The sequence below is a fragment of the Nerophis ophidion genome, linkage group LG06 (genome assembly GCF_033978795.1).
Source record: "Nerophis ophidion isolate RoL-2023_Sa linkage group LG06, RoL_Noph_v1.0, whole genome shotgun sequence".
Lineage (NCBI taxonomy): Eukaryota > Metazoa > Chordata > Actinopteri > Syngnathiformes > Syngnathidae > Nerophis > Nerophis ophidion.
In genome coordinates, this window is record NC_084616.1 from 20,869,852 (window position 1) to 20,893,324 (window position 23,473).

The window sequence follows — 23,473 nt, forward strand, 5'->3', positions numbered from 1 at the left end:
AATACTATTAACACAATAAGTAGATAAGGGATTTTCCTAAATTATCCTAGTAAAGTGTCTAAGTACATCTGAATCGCTCCCACTGCCGTAGCCTGGAGCCGTCGCCTTTATTTATTTTTTTTGTGCTTCACTCTAACTTTCCTCATCCATTAATCTTTCATGCTCGCTCAAATTAATGGGGAAATTGTCGCTTTCTCGGCCCGAATAGCTCTTGCTGCTTGAAGCTATGATTATAAACAATGTGAGGATGTGAGGAGCCCTACAACCTGTGACATCACACACACATCGTCCGCTACTTTTGGTAAAGGCAAGGCTTTTTTTATTAGTGACCAAAAGTGGCCGAACTTTATTGTGGATTTTCTCTACTAAATCCTTTCAGCAAAAATATGGCAACATCGCCAAATGATCAAGTATGACACATAAAACGGACCTGCTATCCCCGTTTAAATAAGACAATCTCATTTCAGTAACCCTTTAAGTTATCGTGCTGTGATTGTGTCCAAAATCCGGTAAAATAGTAATGATTTTTCTCCCCCCCTGTGATCGAAAATGAGTTTGACACCCCTGCCTCGCATTTTGAGGTTTGGAATAGTGAAGAAAGTTGCACGGTTCACTCCAACTCCTCCGCCATAGTCGAATATTTCCTTTATCAAAATGATAACAACAATAATGTGACGTGTGCACTAGTAGTAGTAGTAGTAGTAGTAGTAGTAGTAGTAGTAGTAGTAGTAGTAGTAGTAGAAGTAGTAGTAGTATAGTAGTAGTAGTAGTAGTGTACATCATCATCATCATCCTTCATCTCTTTCCTCCATCTTAGGACGCAGGTGCATTGACAGAGGACGCACACACACACACACACGCACACGCACACACATGCATATTACGTGGCCATGTAAGCAAAGCGCAGAGAAGGAGGGGAGGACCGTGCAAACAGCGCACAGGTCCACATTATGCACCGCGGGAAGAGGTTGGTTATTTCCAGTGCGCGTTTAAAAAAATAAATAAAATACGGACTTAGAAAATCAACATTAAAGGCATGTGACATTTGAAAAGAGCATCGCTGTTGTTGTTTTTCCCCCTGCTGCAGAGGATCAAATGGCCAAGCCACCCCTCCCTCTTCTGCCACTGTCGCTCCATCTTTCCGTGCGTCTTTTTTTTTTTTTTTTTTTTTGCTTCTCTCTCTGTTGCCCCGCACGCGCAAAATACACGTCGACGTGCACTATTTTTTGCGCGCGTCGACCACCGACGCAAAGGTGAAAGTAGAGGACGGCGGGAAGGATGCGAGGATGCGAGAAGTGTGCGATGTAGGCAACTACAAAAATAAAAAAATAAATAAAAGTGCGTCCTTCTCGCCGCGTCGCGAAAACACGCGCAGACTTTAGGCAAGAAAGTAAAGTAAAAAAAAAAAAAAAAAAGGACGGAATTGTGGTTGGAAACAACAACAACAACAACACCAACAACGTGGGGTTACCTGATAAGTCAACGACGCCGCGTCCTCGTTCGGCAACGAGGAAGTTGTCTTAGTGACGTGGGGGGGTCAAAAACAGCGAGGTAAATATCCGGGAGAGTGTTTTTAAAAGATGGTTTGGTCCCCCCCCCCCCTCCCTGCTATCCCGGTGCAGATGTGCGGAGGGAGCGCGGCGGCCTCGACGGTGACACAAGCGGCGCCGGCGGCGTGTGGGGCTCCTCTTCACCGTGAGGGACGCGACTTGTTTGTAAGCAAAAACATGGCTTCATTTGCCTTTGTCAGCGAGGAGGGGGGGAGAAGAAGAAGAAGGAGAGGGGAGAGAAAAAAAAAAAATAGCCTAATATTGACTTACCTTTCCCTCATGAGCCATTGTAGCCCCCTCCTCCCCTCCGACACCCCCATCCCCCCCTGCCTCCGCCCTTTGCCATGACATCACGGAGGCTGTAGTAAAACCTGGAGCGTCACGTGGGCAGGGCTCAGGGACCGCCCCCCCAAGCAACGCCCTCCCCCTTTTACGCACACCCACTTCTCCCCCGCCCCCCTCTCTCAAACACACTCCATAAATATGAGCGTTTCGGAGTATTAAAGGCCTACTGAAATGAGATTTTCTTATTTAAACGGGGATAGCAGGTCCATTCTATGTGTCGTACTTGATCATTTCGCGATGTTGCCATATTTTTGCTGAAAGGATTTAGTAGAGAATATCCACGATAAAGTTCGCCACTTTCGGTGCTAAGAGAAAAGCCCCTGCCTCTACCGCATGGGTGTCAAACTCTGGCCCGCTGTGTAATTTCATTTGGCCCTTGAGTCAATATCAATTTAGTATTAGAGCTGGCCCGCTGGCGTTATACAGCGTCGGTGCCGCTATAACACCGCATTCATTGCTAATACTCATACTTGCCAACCCTCCTAATTTTCCCGGTAGACTCCCGAAGTTCAATGCCCCTCCCGAAAATCTCCCGGGGCAACAATTCTCCCGAATTTCTACCGATTTCCACCTGGACAACTATATTGGGGGCGTGCATTTAAGGCACTGCCTTTAGCGTTCTCTACAACCTGTCGTCACGTCCGCTTTTCCACCATACTAACAGCGTGTCACATAATATTTGTGGCTTTTACACACACACACACACACACACACACACACGCACAAGTGAATGCAAGTCATACTTGGTCAACAGCCATACAGGTCACACTGAGGGTGGCCGTATAAACAACTTTAGCACTGTTACAAATATGCGCCACACTGTGAACCCACACCAAACAAGAATGACAGACACATTTCGGGTGAACATCTGCACCGTAACACAACAGAACAAATACCCAGAACCCCTTGCAGCACTAACTCTTCCGGGAAACTTCCAGCAAACTGACCAATAATTAATATTTTGTTCATGCATTTTCTCTTGCTACTTAAAGGCTTGAATGTTTGTTTCATTCATTATTGTTATTTTATTTACAAATTTACTATCAGCCTGTGGAAAAAAATTGATATGCCAATGATATTATTTTAATTAGTATTATTATTATTTGAAACTGGATTTTGCATGTCACTAAAGTTATGTAAGCCTTGCTTGTTCAATATTTAATGCAAAACTTGTTTGGGTCCCTATTAAAAGGTTAATTTGTTCAACCTTGGCCCGCTGCTTTGTTCCGTTTAAAATTTTGGCCCACTCTGTATTTGAGTTTGACACCCCCGCTCTACCGGAAGTCGCAGACGATGACGTCACATGTTTGATGGCTCCTCACATATTCCCATTGTTTTTTTGTTTTTGTTTTGTTTTTTTTGTCCTGTCCAGCTTCTCAGGCAAATCATATAGTTGATGTAGATGCCCATATCGGCTGTTCAGATTTACTTTACAAAAGAGATTTTTAATGGGAGCCTCCAACAAAAAGTGCTATTCGGACCGAGAAAACGACAATTTCCCCATTAATTTAAACGAGGGTGAAAGATTAGTGTTTGAGGATATTGATAGCGACGGACTAGAAAAAAAAAGTAAAAAAAAAAAACGCGATTGCATTGGGACGGATTCCGATGTTTTTAGACACATTTACTAGGATAATTCTGAGAAATTCTAGTGAGTTTAATATTACCTGACAGTCGGAAGGGGAGTCGACGGCAGCTATGGACGGCACAAGCTCAGCTTTTCTCCGGTAAGAACTGACTTTTTAACCACAATTTTCTCACCGAAACCTGCTGGTTGACATTCGGTAGGATCCATGTTCACTTGACCGCGCTCTGATCCATAGGAAAGTTTCACCTCCAGGAATTTTAAACATGGAATCACCGTGTGTTTGTGTGGCTAAAGGCTAAAGCTTCCCAACTCAATCTTTCTACTGTGACTTTTCCAATATTAATTGAACAAATTGCAAAAGATTCAGCAACACAGATGTCCAAAAAACTGTATAATTATGCCGTTAAAGCAGACGACTTTTGGCCTTTAACGCCTACTGAAATGAGATTTTCTTATTTAAACGGGGATAACAGGTCCATTCTATGTGTCATACTTGATCATTTCACGATGTTGCCATATTTTTGCTGAAAAGATTTAGTAAACAACATCCACGATAAAGTTTGCGACTTTCGGTGCTAAGAGAAATGCCCCTGCCTCTACCGCATGGGTGTCAAACTCTGGCCCGCGGGCCAAATTTGGCCCGCCGTGTAATTTCACTTGGCCCTTGAGGCAATATCACATTAACATTAGAGCTGGCCCGCCGCTGTAACACCGCATTCACCGCTAATACTCTCACTTGCCAACCCTTCCGATTTTCCCGGGAGACTCCCGAAGTTCAGTGCCCCTCCCGAATTTCATCCGGGACAACAATATTTGGGGTGGGCTTTAAAGGCACTGCCTTTGGCATTCTCTACAACCTGTCTCCACGTCCGCTTTTTCTCCGTACAAACAATGTGCCGGCCCAGTCACATAATATATGCGGCTTAAACACACACACAAGTGAATGCAATGCATACTTGGTCAACAGCCATACAAGTCACACTGAGGGTGGCCGTATAAACAACTTCAACACTTTTAAAAATATGCGCCACACTGTGAACCCACACCAAACAAGAATGACACATTTCGGGAGAACATCCGCACCATAACAATACATAAACACAACAGAACAAATACCCAGAACGCCTTGCAGCACTAACTCTTCCGGGACGCTACAATGTACACCCCCCCCATCCCGCTATCACCAAACCCCGTCCACCTCAACCCCACCGCCGAAAAGAGCCATTCAATTTTTATAGAAATTTTGTTTGATATGCCATTGATATTTTTTAATTATTATTATTATTTGAAACTCGATTTTGCATGTCACTATAAAGTTATATAAGCCTTGCTTGTTCAATATTCAATGCAAAACTTGTTTGGGTCCCTATTAAAAGGTTAATTTGTTCAACCTTGGCCCGCGGCTTTGTTCGGTTTAAAATTTTGGCCCACTCTGTATTGGAGTTTGACACCCCCGCTCTACCGGAAGTCGCAGACGATGACGTCACATGTTTGATGGCTTCTCACATATTCACATGGTTTTTAATGGGAGCCTCCAACAAAAAGCGCTATTCGGACCGAGAAAACGACAATTTCCCCATTAATTTGAGCGAGGATAATAATAAATAATAAATGGGTTGTACTTGTATAGAGCTTTTCTACCTTCAAGGTACTCAAAGCGCTTTGACACTACTTCCACATTTACCCATTCACACACACATTCACACACTGATGGAGGGAGCTGCCATGCAAGGCGCTAACCAGCACCCATCAGGGGCAAGGGTGAAGTGTCTTGCTCAGGACACAACGGACGTGACCAGGTTGGTACTAGGTGGGGATTGAACAAGGGACCCTCGGGTTGCGCACGGCCACTCTCCCACTGCGCACGGCGTGGCGCATCCTTAGGATGAAAGATTCGTGTTTCAGGATATTGATAGTGACAGACTAGAAAAAAAACAAAACAAAAAAAACATCCACGATAAAGTTCGCAACTGGAGAAAAGCCCTGCCTCTGCTGGAAGTCGCAGACGATGACGTCACATGTTTGATGGCTCTGTCACGCCAAATTTCTTCCCCCCTAAAAAAACCTTCCCCCCCATTTACTTCCGGGGTCATGATTAATACAGACGTTTTGTTAACGCTATATTATAAAAATATAACGCTATATTCTAAAAATACAGACGTTTTGTTAACGCTATATTATAAAAAAAAAATTAAAAACAATTTACAAACACAAGCTTTGGGATGACGCATTTAATTCCGGGGTCACGTTTCTTGTTATGTCATCCCATAGCTTGTGTTTGTAAATTGTTTTTTAATTTTTCTTACAATATAGCGTTAACAAAAAGTCTGTATTTTTATAATATAGCGTTATATTTTTATAATATAGAGTTATATTTTTAAAATATAGCGTTAACAAAACGTCTGTATTAATCATGACCCTGGACGTAAATGGGGGGGAAGGTTTTTGTAGGGGGGAAGAAATTTGGCATGACAGCTCCTCATATATTCACGTTGATTTTAATGGGAGCCTCCAACAAAAACAGCTATTCAGACCGAGAAAAACGACAATTTCCCCATTAATTTGAGCGAAGATGAAAGATTTGTGTTTGAGGATATTGATAGCGACGGACTAGAATAAAAACAAAAAAATAAACAAGTAAAAAAAAAAAAAACGCGATTGCAATCGCGTTGCATTGTGACAGATTCATATGTTTTTAGAGACATTTACTAGGATAATTCTGGGAAATCCCTTATATTTCTATTGTGTTGCTAGTGTTTTAGTGAGTTTAACAGTACCTAATAGTCGGAAGTGTACGTCCACGGCCGGGTGTTGACGTGCAGTGTCTCAGGGAAGTCGACGGCAGCTGTACGGGAGGCGCAAGCTCAGCTGATCTCCGGTAAGAGGCGACTTTTTACCACAATTTTCTCACAAGTGGTCGGGATCCATGTCCGCTGTGATCCATAGGAAAGTTTCAACTCCAGGAATTTTAAACAAGGAATCACCGTGTGTTTGTGTGGCTAAAGGCTAAAGCTTCCCAACTCCATCTTTCTACTGTGACTTCTCCAATATTAATTGAACAAATTGCAAAAGATTCAGCAACACAGATGTCCAAAAAACTGTATAATTATGGCATTAAAGCAGACGGCATTTAGCTGTGTGTGTGCGTAGCGCTCATACTTCCTAAAAACCCGTGACGTCTTGCGTACACGTCATTATTACACGAGGTTTTCAAGACGAAAATCCCGGGAAATTTAAAATGGTAATTTAGTAAACTAAAAAGGCCGTATTGGCATGTGTTGCAATGTTAATATTTCATCATTGATATATAAACTATCAGACTGCGTGGTGGGTAGTAGTGGGTTTCAGTAGGCCTTTAAACCTGCATATGGCTGCAAACTGTATCGCGATATCAATAATTATTGATATTTTTTATGATCTACGGCAGGGGTGTCAAAGTCATTTTAGATCGGGGGCCACATGGAGAAAAATCTACTCCCAAGTGGGCCTGACTGGTAAAATCACGGCACTATAACCTAAAACTCGTGGGACGGTATAGCTCGGTTGGTAGAGCGGCCGTGCCAGCAACTTGAGGGTGGTTGCAGGTTTGATCCCCACTTCCGCCATCCTAGTCACTGCCGTTGTGTCCTTTGGCAAGACACTTTACCCACCTGCTCCACTGGTTTAAATGTAAAATTAGATATCGGGTTTCACTATGTAAAGCGCTTTGAGTCACTGGAGAAAAAGCGCTATATAAATAGAATTCACTTCACTTAAAATAAAGACAACTTGAGGTTGTTTTCTTTGTTTAAAAATAAAACAACAACATTCTGAAAATGTACAAATCATAATGTTGGTAGGATTTGTTTACACTTACATGTTGCGGTCAATGTTATTCTATCTTTATTCGTCGTTATTTATACTTTCTGAATAAATGATGTGATAACGTGGATAAAAAAATATCAAAATCAAATTACAAAATGTTATTCATGTAGTTTGTTCATTTTTCTTGACAGGTGCACTGACATGTGGTTTATTTTTTTTTACATATGTAGCATCATCTACAAAGATACAAAGAATTGCTATTGCGACATCTAGTGGACACATTCAGAACAGCAGTTTCTTTCATTCAAAAATTTCGGCTCATTTTTATACTAAGCAAACTCATCCCGTGGGCCGGATAAAACCTTTTCACGGGCCTTACGTTTGACACCCCTGATCTATGGCAAATAAGGAGCAGGAGAAAATTATATTGTGTAATAAATGTAACTTCCTGGGATTATAATGCCCTCAGCTATCGAGGCAGAGAGGAAATGTCAAAAAAACCACACTCAAACAATATCGACAAAATAGTAAAATCACATTGAACGTTTAACGATCAGCTCCTAAAAATAAGGAATATGTAAGAAATTATTCCAAAAGATGTAAACATATAGAAAAAAAAGTGTGACTGAAAGAGTTCGCAAAGATTGTTCGACGCCAAGTGGTCATTTAGCTGCCGTGCAAAAAATTTTGGGAGGATTTTTGGAGATAAAGGGGGGGTGCGAAACCCGCCGTGGAGTTTAGCCGGAGGTCAAATTGAGGTTAGGCCTTTTAAGCGAAGGATGAATAAATGCAAACATGTAAATATAGATAAACCTGAAAAAAAAAAAATTCTGCAGGTTTTATGGCATGTATGAAATCACTCAAACAATGTAAACAAGATAGTAAAATCATATTGGACACTTGGTCACTTGGTGATGCAAAAATAAGGAATATGTAAGAAATGATTCATAAAGTGTAAAAAAATAAGTGTCACTAAAAGAGTTCACAAAGATTGTTCGACGTCAGTAGTCATTTAGCTGCCGTGCAAAAAAATTTTGGGAGGATTTTTGGAGATAAAGGGGAGGTGCGACACCAGCCGTGAAGTTTAGCAGGAGGTCGGATTGAGGTTAGGCCTTTTAAGCGAAGGATAAATAAATGCAAACACGAAAACAGAGAGAAACCTGAGAAAAAACTATTTCCTGAAGGTTTAGTGCAGGGGTCGGCAACCCAAAATGGTGAAAGAGCCATATTGGACCATAAATAAAAACTAAAAATTGGTCTGGAGCCGCAAAAAAAATCAAAGCCTTATATAAGTCTTATAATGAAGGCAACACATGATGTAAGTGTCCATAGTAGCTATATATTAGCCTACTATCAAAGGCTGACGCAAATCTCCATTGACGGATATGTTGTATTTTATTTTTTATTGTACACATTTTTGCAACATTGGAAAACATTAGTAAAATGGAGACTTCTCAGAGGGTGAGATAACTTGCAGTCATGGGTTGACCAAATATGCCTGATTAGCACTCCAGCAAATCAATGAAATCAACAATGCTCACTTTTGTGCATTCACGGACAGCATAAAAAGTTTGGTGGACATAAAACTTTTAAAACACGTTTCTGTGGCAGCATCGGAAAAAGTTACAAACTACGATGAGTTCAAAGAACGCTGAAGTTAGTAGGACAAAACGGTGCTTTCCAAATACTCATCAGTGAAGCATGTATAATATAAACAGTGGGATTTCTAACAATTAAGGTTTTTGTCATTTTTGTCCTACAAAAAAAAAAAAAAAATCGTCTTTTTCCATTTTCACACATCTCTGAAAGAGGTCATTCAGGGAGCCACTAGGGAGGCGCTAAAGAGTCGCATGCGGCTTTAAAGCCACAGGTTGCTGACCCCTGGTTTAGTAGCATGCATGAAATCACTCAAAAGGACACTTGTTCAATTGAAGGTGCAAAAATAAATGTGTAAAATAAAAAAAAAGTGTGACTAAAAGAGCTCACAAAGATTGCCCGATGCCAAGTGGTCATTTAGCTGCCATGCAACCATTTTCCAGAGGATTTTTTGAGATAAAGGGGGGGTGCGACATCACAGTGACTGTAGTAAAACCTGGAGTGTCTTGCTTCTATGAGGAAACATCCATTTCTCTCCCCATACCCCCTCAAACACAGCCCATAAATATGAGCGTTTCGTAGTATTAAAACTGCATATGACTGAAAACTGCATCGCGATATCAATAATTATTGATATTTTTTATGACCTATGGCAAATAAGGAGCAGGAAAAAATTCTATTTTGTTATAAATGTGACTTCCTGTGATTATAATGCCCTCAGCTATCGAAGCAGAGAGGAAATGTCAACAAATGAACACTCAAACAATGTCAACAAAATATTAATATCACATTGAACATTTAACGATCAGCTCCTAAAAATAGGGAATATGTAAGAAATGCTTAAAGAAGATGTAAACACAGAGGGAAAAAAAGTGTGACTGAAAGAGTTCACAAAGATTGTTTGACCCCAAGTGGTCATTTAGCTGCCGTGCAACCATTTTCTGGAGTATTTTTGGAGATAAAGGGGAGGTGCGACAGCAGCCGTGGAGTTTTGTAGGAGGTCAGAATTGAGGTTATGCCTTTTAAGCGAAGGATGAATAAATGCAAACATGAAAACATAAAGAAACCCGAGAAGAATTATTTCCTGCAGGTTTAGTGGCATGCATGAAGTCACTCATGCATATTTGTGCGTGCTATCGTAATTAGGGCTGGGCGTATCGATACCAACTATCAGTATCGTATCGATACTGGCGTGATGGTATCGATACTTTACCAAATTAAGCGAATCACTCTGATTTAAAAAAAATGTGAGCGCAGCGCAGCGCTCCTCACCACTCCAACCTCCTCCCTAGTGATGGGTCGCGAACGAGATTTAAAAACACTTTAAAAATTCATCTTCAACCCAAAATAAAATAAAATAAATACAATTAACATGACGCTTGGTGCGTTCGCGCACACACATCAGTATAATTCGCTCCGAGGTTCACTCGGACACGCACACACACACGCGTGCGTTTCCAGTGCGACTTAATGTCTTGGTTGTAAACTGTAAAGTATTTTATTGCACTAAAATAACGATAAGAATTTCTCAGTTATTTTGTTTTGTGTTCATTTTTACAACAGTTTAATAACTAGTGTTTTCTTATTTACTTAAGTTCTTGTGTGTTGTGAGGCGACTAACCAAGTTCAGTATTTGTTTTCACCTTATTTGCACTACTTACTTTATTGTAATTGATATTATTACTTTTTTATTTGAATTTCTCAGTTCTTTTGTTTTGTGTTCATGTGCACAACGTTGTTCAATAACTAGAGTTTTGTTATTTGCCTTAAGTGTTTGTGTGTTTTGAGGCGACAAGCCAGGTTCAGTAGTTGTTTGCACCTTATTTGCATTACTTTATTGCTATTGATATTACTTTTGTAATAAATATTTTATTTTTTGACTTAACTCGTTGTCCTGTGTTGTATTATTATCATAATCAATTAATAAAGGCAAAAGTACAAATTTGTTTTTCAAAAGTATCGATACCCCGAAGGCCCCCCCCCCCATCAGATGACGACACTTCCGGTATCGGTATCGGCGATACTGGCCGGTATCGGATCGGAATCGATACCCAAATTTGCAATATCGCCCACCCCTAATCGTAATGTAAAAATGAGCTCATGTGCTAACACCTTTACGAGTGTTCGTGTTAGTATTATCATCTTACCACATTATTTTTGTATTGTTTCAGTTTCACAAATTCCCCAGTGAATTCACAAAAACGAGTTGTTGAGTCTGTTTAGCTAATTGGAGACCTAGCTGGGTCCATGTCCATGACTTCTGTTTTGTTTGATGGGCCGTTTTACTGCCCTGTTACAGACACCATTTGGAAACAATTGAAGTATGTAAATAAACTTTCTGTGTAAACAATTTGTCTGCGGCTTGTGCGACTTATATATGGACAAATATTTTTCCGGCTATCAATCAATCAAAGTTTATTTATGTAGCCCTAAATGACAAGTGTCTCAAAGGGCTCCCCGGCTCAGATCCCACATCAGGGCAAGAATAAACTCCACCCAATGGGATACAATGAGAAAACTTAAAGTTTAGTGCGCTCTATAGCTTTATGAGATACTTTCATCTCCATGGTTCTGCCCTTCACTTTCAGACTCTAGCTCGGACGACAAAATCCTCCGCGAATGCCATTTGCGATAAAAAAGTTGCATTTTTCTTCTAACTTATTATTCATCCTACAGAAGTGTACCGGTAAAACTACAACATGGCCGATGGGGCGGAGACTGGTTCCCTGGTTTGTAGACCACGAACCAGTGCTTTTGGATGACATGACCCTTTAAAGGGAGGTGAGAACAGCCGCAACTCCTGGAGGGCGGCCTTAAGTGTTACTTGGACGCACTCCTAAATTTTTTATTTTTTTTATTTGCTGTTTTGAAACCATTAACGGAAATGACAACCATTCATTACAAGCCATTTGAGAATAGTCCCCACAAATGCCATTCTTTATCTGCCGCCTCCACGCCGCTCACGCGGGGAATATTCAAAAAAGCCCCAACCTTCAGCTTTCAGAAATTCTATTAAATTCTTATCTCCTTGCAGCAGGCTCTTTTTGTGCAATCCCATTGTTATGCATTGGAGCTGAAATCAATCACCGGCCGTGCACGTCGTGGCATCAGTATGATTTCAGAGTGCAGGGAGGGTGGGGGGGATCTCAACGTGAGTCCTATAAACAAGGCTGGTTGGGTTATAAAATCTCCCCAACTTTGATCCGCCGGGGGAGTTAGGGGGGTGACTACTGAAAAAAAGGTTAGCAAGACGCCATGGTCTGGACACACCTGTGTGAAAAAGAACTATTTGAGGCTGACCAGGACTTTGGAGAGCGCTACAGAGTGTGTCAGAACCATGGACAGCTCTCTCAGCGCGGCACCGGAATATTATGTGGGCGAGGCAAGTGTTTGACCACGTTTACACTGCAGGCCAAATTGGCTTTTTTCTCAATCGGATTTTTTGTGGTCTTTATCAATGTGGCCCCAATGTGACCTTGATGGGCCCCCAGTGGCGCCGTTTACACTGCACACCAAATCTGATTTTTTTTGCCCTCAAGTGACACAGATCTGATTTGTGTTGTCGGTCTAAACCATGGGTGTCAAACTCTGGCCCGTGGGCCAAATATGGCCCACCGTGGAATTTCATTTGGCCCTTGAGGAAATATCAAATTAACATTAGAGCTGGCCCATCGGTACTATACAGCAGCGGTGCTACTGTAACACTGCATTCACCGCTAATACTCATACTTGTCAACCCTCCCGATTTTCCCGGGAGAATCCCGAAGTTCGGTGCCCCTACCGAAAACCTCCCGGTGCAACCATTTCATCCGAATTTCTCCCGTTTTTCACCAGGACAACCATATTGTAGCAATTTCTACAACCTGTCGTAACGTCCGCTTTTCCTCCATACAAACAGCGTGCCGGCCAAGTCATATAATGTAAGCGACTTGTACACACACACACAAGTGAATGCAAGGCTTACTTGGTCAACAGCCACACAGGTCACACTGAGGGTGGCTGTATAAACAACTTTAACACTGTTACAAATATGCGCCACACTGTGAACCCACACCAAACAAGAATGACAACCACATTTCAGGAGAACATCAGCACCGTAACACAACATAAACCCAACATTGAAGCACTAACTCTTCCGGGACGCTGCAATATACACCTAAACCCCGCCCACCTCATTGTTGTTTTATTTTCAAGTTTATTAGCCTGTGGAATAAGTTAATGTTGATATTTACCTCAGAAGGCCGCAAATAGAATACAATTTGAATTGTATTAAATATACCATTGATAATTTTTCGTTTGTTTTTTGAAAGTTGATTTTGCACTATTAAGTTATATAAGCTTTTTCCATATACCGTGTTCGAACGAATCAGTGTAGCAAACCGAGCAATAATTAACGTTTTATTCACGCACTTTTTCTTGCTAATTCAAGGCTTGAATGTTTGATTCATTCATTATTGTTATTTTATTTTAAAATTTATTATTAGCCTGTGGAAAAACTTTATTTGGATATTTACCTCAGAAGGCTGCAAATAGAAAAGAGGCATTCAATTTTTATGAAAATTTTGTTTGATATGTCGTTGATATTTTTTAATTATTATTATTTCAAACTGGATTTTGAACGTCACTATAAAGTTATAAAGGCCTTGCTTGTTCAATAATCAATGCAAAAAACTTGTTTGGGTCCCTATAAAAAGGTTTATTTGTTCAACCTTGGCCCGCGGCTTTGTTCAGTTTTGAATTTTGGCCCGCTCTATATTTGAGTTTGTCTAAACGCTCCAAAGTGCTTGAAAACTGATCTTTTGGCCTCAGATTCAGTTCGGGAATCCGATTGGAATCTGATCTTTTCGAATGGGACTTCAGTCTAAACGCAATGCGACCTTAATGTGACTTTTTTCGTCGTCTTTGGGCGAGCTACGTCACTCATGTGCTTCAGAAAGATGGGGTCGCCAAGAGGGTTGATATTTCATCACAACATTCGGGTTTGTTTTTTTAATAAAGGCTACTGTTTTTTGGTAACCTGACTCTCCCCAGAGCCAGTTCACTGAGCTCCACACAAGGATCTGGCCTCGAAGGCATTGCAAACTCCTTCAAGATAGCAAAAAATAATGAAACAATCAGGATCGGCGAGCAGGATTTAATAGATGTGACGTAGCGCCGAAGCGACTGTTTAAATCAAACAACAATAATTCTATTATTGCAACTGTTTTGTCGAATATAGCGAATATTAATTCTTATATATATATATATATATATATATATATATATATATATATATATATATATATATATATATATATATATATATATATATATATATATATATATGTATGTATGTATGTATGTATGTATATATATATATATATATATATATAAATATACACATATATTTGCACGCACACATATACACATATATATACACACACCGGTATATATATATATACATACACATACATACATACACATATATATATACATACACATATATATATGCACACATCATATACAGTAGAAGTAAATATACACATATATTTTTATATGTGTGTATATATATGTGTATATATATATATTTATATACACATACACACATGTGTAAATATGCATATATATATACATATATACACACATATATATACATATACATACATATATACACACATATATATACACATATATCTGTATATCTATAAATATATACATATATTTGCACGCACGCACACATATATATATATACACACATACATACGTACATACATATATATATATATATATACATACACATATATATATGCACACCTCATATATATGTAAATATACACATATATTTACACGTGTGTGTATATATCTATATTATATATATATAAATATATATATATATAGATATACACACACGTGTAAAAATGCACATATATATATACATACATCCATATATATATATATATATATACATATATATAATGTGTCTCATTGGAGGTTAGACAAACTGCCCTTTCCTTACACTGAAAGAAAAAAAGTCATATGTCCACTGATGTTTAAAAACCCTGCACTCTGAGTCTATTTTACATTTCCCCAACAATTTCGCCATTTTTTTCCCTTCGCACACTAATTGGCTGAAAGAGCACACACTTGCCGCACGCTCCCTCGACGCCGCGGCGCGAGCATAATGACGTCACATTAACGATGGGAAAATGCATTTTTTGACAATATGATTTGCCTGAACGGCTCAGAGACACCGAAAGTACCAAGCGGTAGGAAATGGATTGATGGATGGTCTAGAAAGGTCGGGTTGAATAAATAATAATTAATTTTTTTTTTATGTTTTCTGTTTAATCGGGACTTTTCACAGGCTGGATTTTGGACGCTGGCAAGCCGTATCTGGCCCGCGGGCCGTAGTTTGGGGACCGTTGTATTACACTTTATACATCTATTCATACATTATATTATTTTGACTTGTTTTCACATTAAAAAAAAAAATCCCTCATTTTTGAGTTGTGGACACTTTATTTTGTAGTAGTAGTAGTAGTGGCTTCGTCAAAGTTAACGTCCTTTGTCTACACTTTATCAAAGTGCGCATGCAAGTAGCGTTGGGGCCACATTGGGGCCTGTGCGCATTTATACTGCAGTCTGATCAGAAATCACTTTTTGCTAACCAGAGCTTGGCAAATATTTTCACTCGGGGGCCAATGTGTATGTGTGTATAAATAATATGTACACATTTAGTTGTAAAAATTTGATGTGCAGTATGTGTGTTTGGGTCCCTTTTTTTCTCGGGAACACTAATACCAAAAGTCACAATGTCTGATAGAAAATGAAAAAGTTATGACTGACCACCTAAAAAAAATGGAATGGAATTTTACAGTTTTTTTTCTGAACAGAACACACAAAATGTACATAAAAATAAAGAAAGTGGGATTTACAATATTAACTATAAACAATAAAACACTGAATATTTACAACATTATAAACAAGTGGTTCTCAAATGGGGGTACGCGTACCCCTGGGGGTACTTGAAGGTATGCCAAGGGGTACGTGAATTTTTTTTTTTTAATATTCTAAAAATAGCAACAATTCAAAAATCCTTTATAAATATATTTATTAAATAATAATTCAACAAAATATGAATTTAAGTGTTCATAAACTGTGAAAAGAAATGCAACAATGCAGTATTCAGTGTTGACAGCTAGATTTTTTGTGGACAACTTCCATAAATATTGATGTTAAAAATGTATTTTTTTGTGAAGAAATGTTTAGAATTAAGTTCATGAATCTAGATGGATTTCTATTACAATCCCCAAAGAGGGCACTTTAAGTTGATGATTACTTCTTGTGTAGAAATCTTTATTTATAATTGAATCACTTGTTTATTTTTCAACAAGTTTTTAGTTATATTTATATCTTTTTTTCCAAATAGTTCAAGAAAGACCACTACAAATGAGCAATATTTTGCACTGTTATACAATTTAATACATCAGAAACTGATGACATAGTGCTGTATTTTACTTATTTATCTATTTTTTTCAACCAAAAATGCTTTGCTCTAAATAGGGGGTACTTGAATTAAAAAAATGATCACAGGGGGTGCATCACTGAAAAAAGGTTGAGAACCACTGTTATAAACAATCCAGCAAAACACAACAAAAATGTCACAAACAGCAAAATATGAATGTAAAATGTAATGGTAAATTATTACTTTTTTGCAGAAATTTGTTGTACAAATCTGCTTTTGCATCTGTTCCTGACACACACGTTTCGGGCTGGCTGCTCTGAAAATAAACCCCGCCCACTCTGCTTGGTTCCTCGTCTGAGCTGCTGTGACGTAGATTACCCTAGGGGTGTAACGGTACATAAAAATTTCGGTTCGGTACGTACCTCGGTTTAGAGGTCACGGTTCGGTTCATTTTCGGTACAGTAAGAAAACAACAAAATATAAATTTTTTGGTTATTTATTTACCAAATTTGTAAACAATGGCTTGATCCTTTTAACATTGGGAACACTATAATAATTGTGCCTACGTTAATCCACATTAAACTGCCTCAAGTTGTTGCGTGGATGAAATAAAATGACACAACTTTTCTTCTACATATAAAAAGTGAAACATTAAACAGTTTGACACTTTAAAAAAATTCTGAGGTTTTGACACTTGGAAAAAATCACAAATTTTTGACAATTAGTAAAAATCCAGTGTTTGTGTGACTTAAAAAACAACAACTTTGTGACACTTCGAAAAAATCCAGACTTTTTGACACTTACAAAAAAAAATCCTGACTTTGTGACACTTAGGGAAAAAAACGACTTTGTGACACTGAGAAAAAATCCCGACTTTTTGACACTTACAAAAAAAACAAAAACTTTTTGACACTTACAAAAAATCCCGACATTTTGGCACTTAATATGAACCCCGACTTTGTGACACTTGGAAAAAAATCACAACTTTTTGACACTTAGAATAAATCCCAACTTTTTGACACTTAATATAAATCCCGACTTTGTGGCACTCAGAAAAAAATTCAGATTTTGTGACACTTGGAAAAAATCCCGACTTTGTGACACTTGTAAAAAAATCCCGACTTTGTGACACTTGGAAAAAAATCCCGACTTTGTGACACTTGGGAAAAATCCAGACTTTTCGACACTTGGAAAAAAATTCAGATTTTTCGACACTCAGAAAAAATCCCAACTTTTTGACGCTTAGTATAAATCCCGATTTTGTGACACTTAGGGAAAAAAAGACTTTGTGACACTCAGAAAAAAATCCCGACTTTTTGACACTTACAAAAAACAACAACTTTTTGACACTTACCAAAAATCCCGACTTTTTGGCACTTAATATGAATCCCAAATTTGTGACACTTGGAAAAAAATCACAACTTTTTCACACTTAGAATAAATCCCGACTTTTTGACACTTAGTATAAATCCAGATTTTGTGACACTTGGAAAAAATCCTGACTTTGTGACACTTGGAAAAAATCCCGACTTTGTGACACTAGGAAAAAATCCCGACTTTGTGACACTTGGGAAAAATCCAGACTTTTGGACACTTGGAAAAAAATTCAGATTTTTTCGACACTCAGAAAAAATCCCAACTTTTTGACACTTAGTATAAATCCCGACTTTGTGACACTTAAAAAAAACCTGACTTTGTGATACTTACAAAAAATTCTGACTTTTTGACACTTAGTATAAATCATGTAACACTTAGGGTAAAAAAACAACTTTGAGGCACTTAGAAAAAAAACGACTTTGTGACACTTTGAAAAATTACCGACTTTTTGACACTAAGAAAAAATCCACACTTTATGACATTTGGAAAAAATCTCGACTTTTTGACACTTGGAAAAAATCACAACCTTTTTGACACTTACAAAAACACCCAGATTTATTCACACTTAGTATAAATCCCGATTTAGTGACACTTAAAAAAAAAATTTGTGACACTTTGAAAAAAATCCAGACTTTTTGACACTTGAAAAAAAAACACAACCTTTTGGCACTTGGGATAAATCCCGACTTTGTGACACTTAGAAAAAATCCAGACTTTTTGACGATTACTAAAAAACAACAACTTTTTGACACTTACAAAAAAATCCCGACTTTTTGGCCCTTACTAAAAATCTCGACTTTGTGACACTTGGGGAAAATCCCGACTTTTTGACACTTAGAAAAAAATCCCAACTTTTTGAGGCTGGCAAAATCAGCAGATTTACTTTTAATTATCATTCGATTGATTGACTCGTTGAATCGAATCCAATTGAAAATCCAATCGTCGGAATCGGAATCAATCGTGAGTTGTTGAAAGATTCACATAGTTTTTGTTCCAAAGCTGATTGTCTAATGCGAGGGTCAGCAACCCGCGGTTCAAGAGCCACATGGGGCTCTTTAGCGACGCCCTGGAGGCTCGATGGAGCTTTTTTTATGCTTCACTGATGACAGTATTTGGCGAGCTCCGTTTTGTCCTACTAATTTCTGCGGTCCTTGAAATCACCGTAGTTGTGGACTGTGACGCAACAGTTTGTTTACATGTACAACTTTCTCTGACGCTGCCACAAAAAGACGTGTTTTATGCCAGTCCTTCTTTGTCATATTTTGTCCACCAAACGTTTTATGCTGTGCCTGAATGCACATAGGTAAGCTTTGTTGATGTTATTGACTTGTTGGAGTGCTAATCAGGCATATTTTGGTCAGTGCGTGACTGCAAGCTAATTGATGCTAACATGCCATTTAAGCTAGCTGTATGTACATATTGCATCATTATGCCTCGTTTGTGGGTATATTTGAGGTCATTTAATTTCCTTTACTTATGTTCTCTATCTATTTAATTTATATTTGCATGTCTCATGACACATTGAATGTAACATTGGCTGCATTTCTGATAGTTGTTTGTGCACTATGTTGTTCCAGACCACAGCAAACGTTACCCAGCTTGCAAAGATTGTAATAAATTCACTAGAAGAAGACAGTCTGCAATTTCCTTCAACTTGGACACAAGTCTATACCTTTGGCCACTCTAAGACAGTAATTTCCAGGAGTTATCTCACCCTCTGAGAAGTTTTACTCATGTTTTCCAATGTTGTAAAAATGTGTAGAATAAATATTACATTTCAGCATTTCTGTCAACAAAGATTTGCGTCAGCCTGCGCCACATAGTCATTTTGATAGTAGGCTAATATGGCTAATATGGCTAATATAAACACAACAAGTGTTGTTTTAATTATAACACTTATATCATATTTTTACAGTCATTTTGATAGTAGGCTAATACAGTTAATACAGACACATCATGTTTTGCCTTCATTATAACACTTATATAAGACTTTTAAAGTAATTTTGATAGTAGGCTACTATAGCTAATAAAAACACTTACATCATGTGTTGCCTTCATTATAACACTTATATAAGACTTATGAAGTAATTTGATAGTAGGCTAATATAGCTAATATAGACACTTACACCACGTGTTGCCTTCATTATAACACTTATAGAAGACTTTTAAAGTCATTTTGATATTAGGCTAATATAGCTAATATAGATACACTTACACCACGTGTTGTCTTCATTATAACACTTATAGAATACTTTTAAAGTCATTTTGATAGTTGGCTAAAATAGACACTTACATCATGTGTTGTCTTCATTATGACACTTATACAAAACTTTTAAAATCATTTTGATAGTAGGCTAAAATAGACACATCACGTGTTGCCTTCATTTTAACATTCATATAAGACTTTTAAAGTCATTTTGATAGTAGGCTAATACAGTTAATATAGACACTTACATCATGTGTTGTTTTCATTGTAAAAGTTATATAAGACTTTTAAAGTCATTTTGATAGTAGGCTAAAATAGCTGATATAGACACTTACACCATGTGTTGTCTTCATTATAAAAGTTGTATAAGACTTTTAAAGTCATTTTGATAGTAGGCTAATATAGCTAATATAGACACTTACATCATGTGTTGTCTTCATTATAAAAGTTATATAAGACTTTTAAAGTCATTTTGATAGTAGGCTAATATAGCTAATATAGACACTTACATCATGTGTTGTCTTCATTATAAGAGTTATATAAGACTTTTAAAGTCATTTTGATAGTAGGCTAATATAGCTAATATAGACACTTACATCATGTGTTGTCTTCATTATAAAAGTTATATAAGACTTTTAAAGTCATTTTGATAGTAGGCTAATATACCTAATATAGACACTTACATCATGTGTTGTCTTCATTATAAAAGTTATATAAGAATTTTAAAGTCATTTTGATAGTAGGCGAATATCGCTGATATAGACACTTACAAAATGTGTTGTCTTCATTATAACACTTGTATAATACTTTTAAAATCATTTTGATGGTAGGCTAAAATAGACACTTTCATCATGTGTTGTCTTGATTGTGACACTTATATAAGACTTTTAAAGTCATTTTGATAGTAGGCTAATATAGCTAATATAGACACTTACATCATGTGTTGTCTTAATTATAAGAGTTATATAAGACTTTTAAAGTCATTTTGATAGTAGGCTAATATAGCTAATATAGACACTTACATCATGTGTTGTCTTCATTATAAAAGTTATATAAGACTTTTAAAGTCATTTTGATAGTAGGGTAATATAACTAATACAGACACTTACATCATGTGTTGTCTTCATTATAAAAGTTATATAAGACTTTTAAAGTCATTTTGATAGTAGGAAAATATCGCTGATATAGACACTCACAAAATGTGTTGTCTTCATTATAACACTTGTATAATACTTTTAAAATCATTTTGATGGTAGGCTAAAATAGACACTTTCATCATGTGTTGTCTTGATTGTGACACTTATATAAGACTTTTAAAGTCATTTTGATAGTAGTCTAATATAGACACATCATGTGTTGTCTTCATTATAAAAGTTATATAAGACTTTTAAACGGGACACATCAAATGAAAGAAATGTATATCGCGATGTTACGGACGATGATGAACTTGCTAAAGTTGAAGAAAGATTTGAGGGAGAACAAAAAGGTGCGTGGCAGGTGCGAGGGTGTGCAGATGGCCCAGCAGGGTCCTGCGTGGAGATATATTTTATCGCGGCATCAATATTACATGGGCAGCAGCTGACTGAGTGCGAAGGTTGGGACCCGAGGAGGCCCCCATGGGCCCTCGACAGATGGAACAAGCCGGCAGACTAACACAACACACAAAAAGTTTCTAATCAACCCGCAGCTTGGCTTTGCCCGCCCCTCCCCTCCCGGGACCAAAGCAAAGTCCCTCAGGGGACCAACTGTCCTTTGTCTGCGCACTTTCACTACTACGGGCGGAAGTTGGTGGAATATTGTCATAACTTCGCACCGAGCCGTACAAGAAGGGCTAACTAACCGTCACCTCTATCATCCCCTCAGTGACGTCACCAAAGCGACCGTTAAAATGACTCGCTCGAGAACACAACACAACACAAACAAACATTCGCGAGAAGTGAGCTCAAAGTTCTCTTCCTTTTTTTTTTCGTGAAGTTAAAAGATGATACGAACCGAGAAAAGTGCGACAGAGTTTCATCTTGGCGGCCATCGCGTCCCCCGGCGAGCGTCAAGTGCGGCCGTCAACTTTCAACTGGTGGCACAGGGAAACTTGAGGAAACTTTTACTGCAAGTTGGCGGTTCACGGGAGGGGGCGGGGCGGCGGTGATTGACGGCAGCGGAGGGCCATTCGGAAGAGCGCGGAGGCGGAGGAGGCGGGGTTTACGCTAGCCCCGCCCCTGCCGGTGTCAGCTTTCAACAACAATGGGCTGCGTGGCAACAAAGAGCATCTGCTGTGTGGCCGACAACTTCTCACACTAAATAAATGATTGCTAATACTTTTATTTTTTTGGGACAACATTCATGATAAATTTGTGCTTTGTTTTAAAGATGTGCTATATGGATACACACAGTATGAGAAAAACTTTTTAATAGGAATTTTACCTTTATATTACACCAGTGGTTCTCAACCTTTTTAAAAGTTTTATATAACTTTTTATAATGAAGACAACACATGATGTAAGTATCTATATTAGCTATATTAGCCTACTATCAAAATGACTTTAAAAGTCTTATAAAACTTTTATAATGAAGACAACACATGGTGTAAGTGTCTATATTAGTTATATTAGCCTACTATCAAAATTACTTTAAAAGTCTTATATAACTTTTAAAATGAAGACAACACATGATGTAAGTGTCTGTATTAGCTATATTAGCCTACTATCAGAATGACTTTCAAAGTTTTGTATAAGTGTCATAATGAAGACAACACATGATGTACATGTCTATGTTAGTTATATTAACATACTATCAAATTGCCTTTGAAAGTCTTATAAAAGTGTTATAATGAAGACAACACATGATGTAAGTGTTTATATTAGTTATATTAGCCTAGTATCAAAATGACTTTGAAAGTCTTATAAAACTTTTATAATGAAGACAACACATGGTGTAAGTGTCTATATTAGTTATATTAGCCTACTATCAGAATGACTTTCAAAGTTTTGTATAAGTTTCATAATGAAGACAACACATGATGTGTCTATTTTGGCCAACTATCAAAATGACTTTAAAAGTCTTCCATAAGTGTTATAATGAAGGCAACACATGGTGTAAGTGTCTATATTAGCTATATTAGCCTACTATCAAAATAACTTTATTAATGAAGGCAACACATGATGTAAGTGTCTTTATTAGCTATAGTAGCCTACTATCAAAATGACTTTAAAAGTCTTAAATAAGTATTACAATGAAGGCCACACATGATGTGTCTATATTAGCTACATTACCCTACTATCAACATTTTTTTAATTCAAGTACCCCCTAATCAGAGCAAAGCATTTTTGGTTGAAAAAAATAGATTAAGAAGTAAAATACAGCACTATGTCATCAGTTTCTCATGTATTAAATTGTATAACAGTGCAAAATATTGCTCATTTGTCGTGGTCTTTCTTGAACTATTTGGAAAAAAAGATATGAAAATAATTAAAAAACTTGTTGAAAAATAAACAAGTGATGCAATTACAAATAAAGATTTCTACACATAGAAGTAATCATCAATTTAAAGTTGGGGATTACAAGAG

General features: G+C 37.8%; 1 protein-coding gene across 7 annotated transcripts in view; it reads right to left on the reverse strand.

Moving 5' to 3' along the window:
- LOC133554356 (myelin transcription factor 1-like) overlaps nucleotides 1–22,039 on the reverse strand; it is a 180,734-nt gene extending 158,695 nt beyond the window's left edge. For 6 of the 7 annotated variants that reach the window (XM_061902981.1, XM_061902985.1, XM_061902982.1 and 3 more), the window contains exon 1: nucleotides 21,903–22,039. In XM_061902981.1, coding sequence (XP_061758965.1) covers nucleotides 21,903–21,939 — 37 coding nt within the window. In that variant the 5' untranslated portion in view covers nucleotides 21,940–22,039. Of the gene's footprint in view, nucleotides 1–1,471; nucleotides 1,690–21,902 lie in introns of those variants that run through there. The other variant, XM_061902984.1, reaches the window with a different exon arrangement.
- Between the last annotated feature and the right edge of the window lie 1,434 nt (nucleotides 22,040–23,473).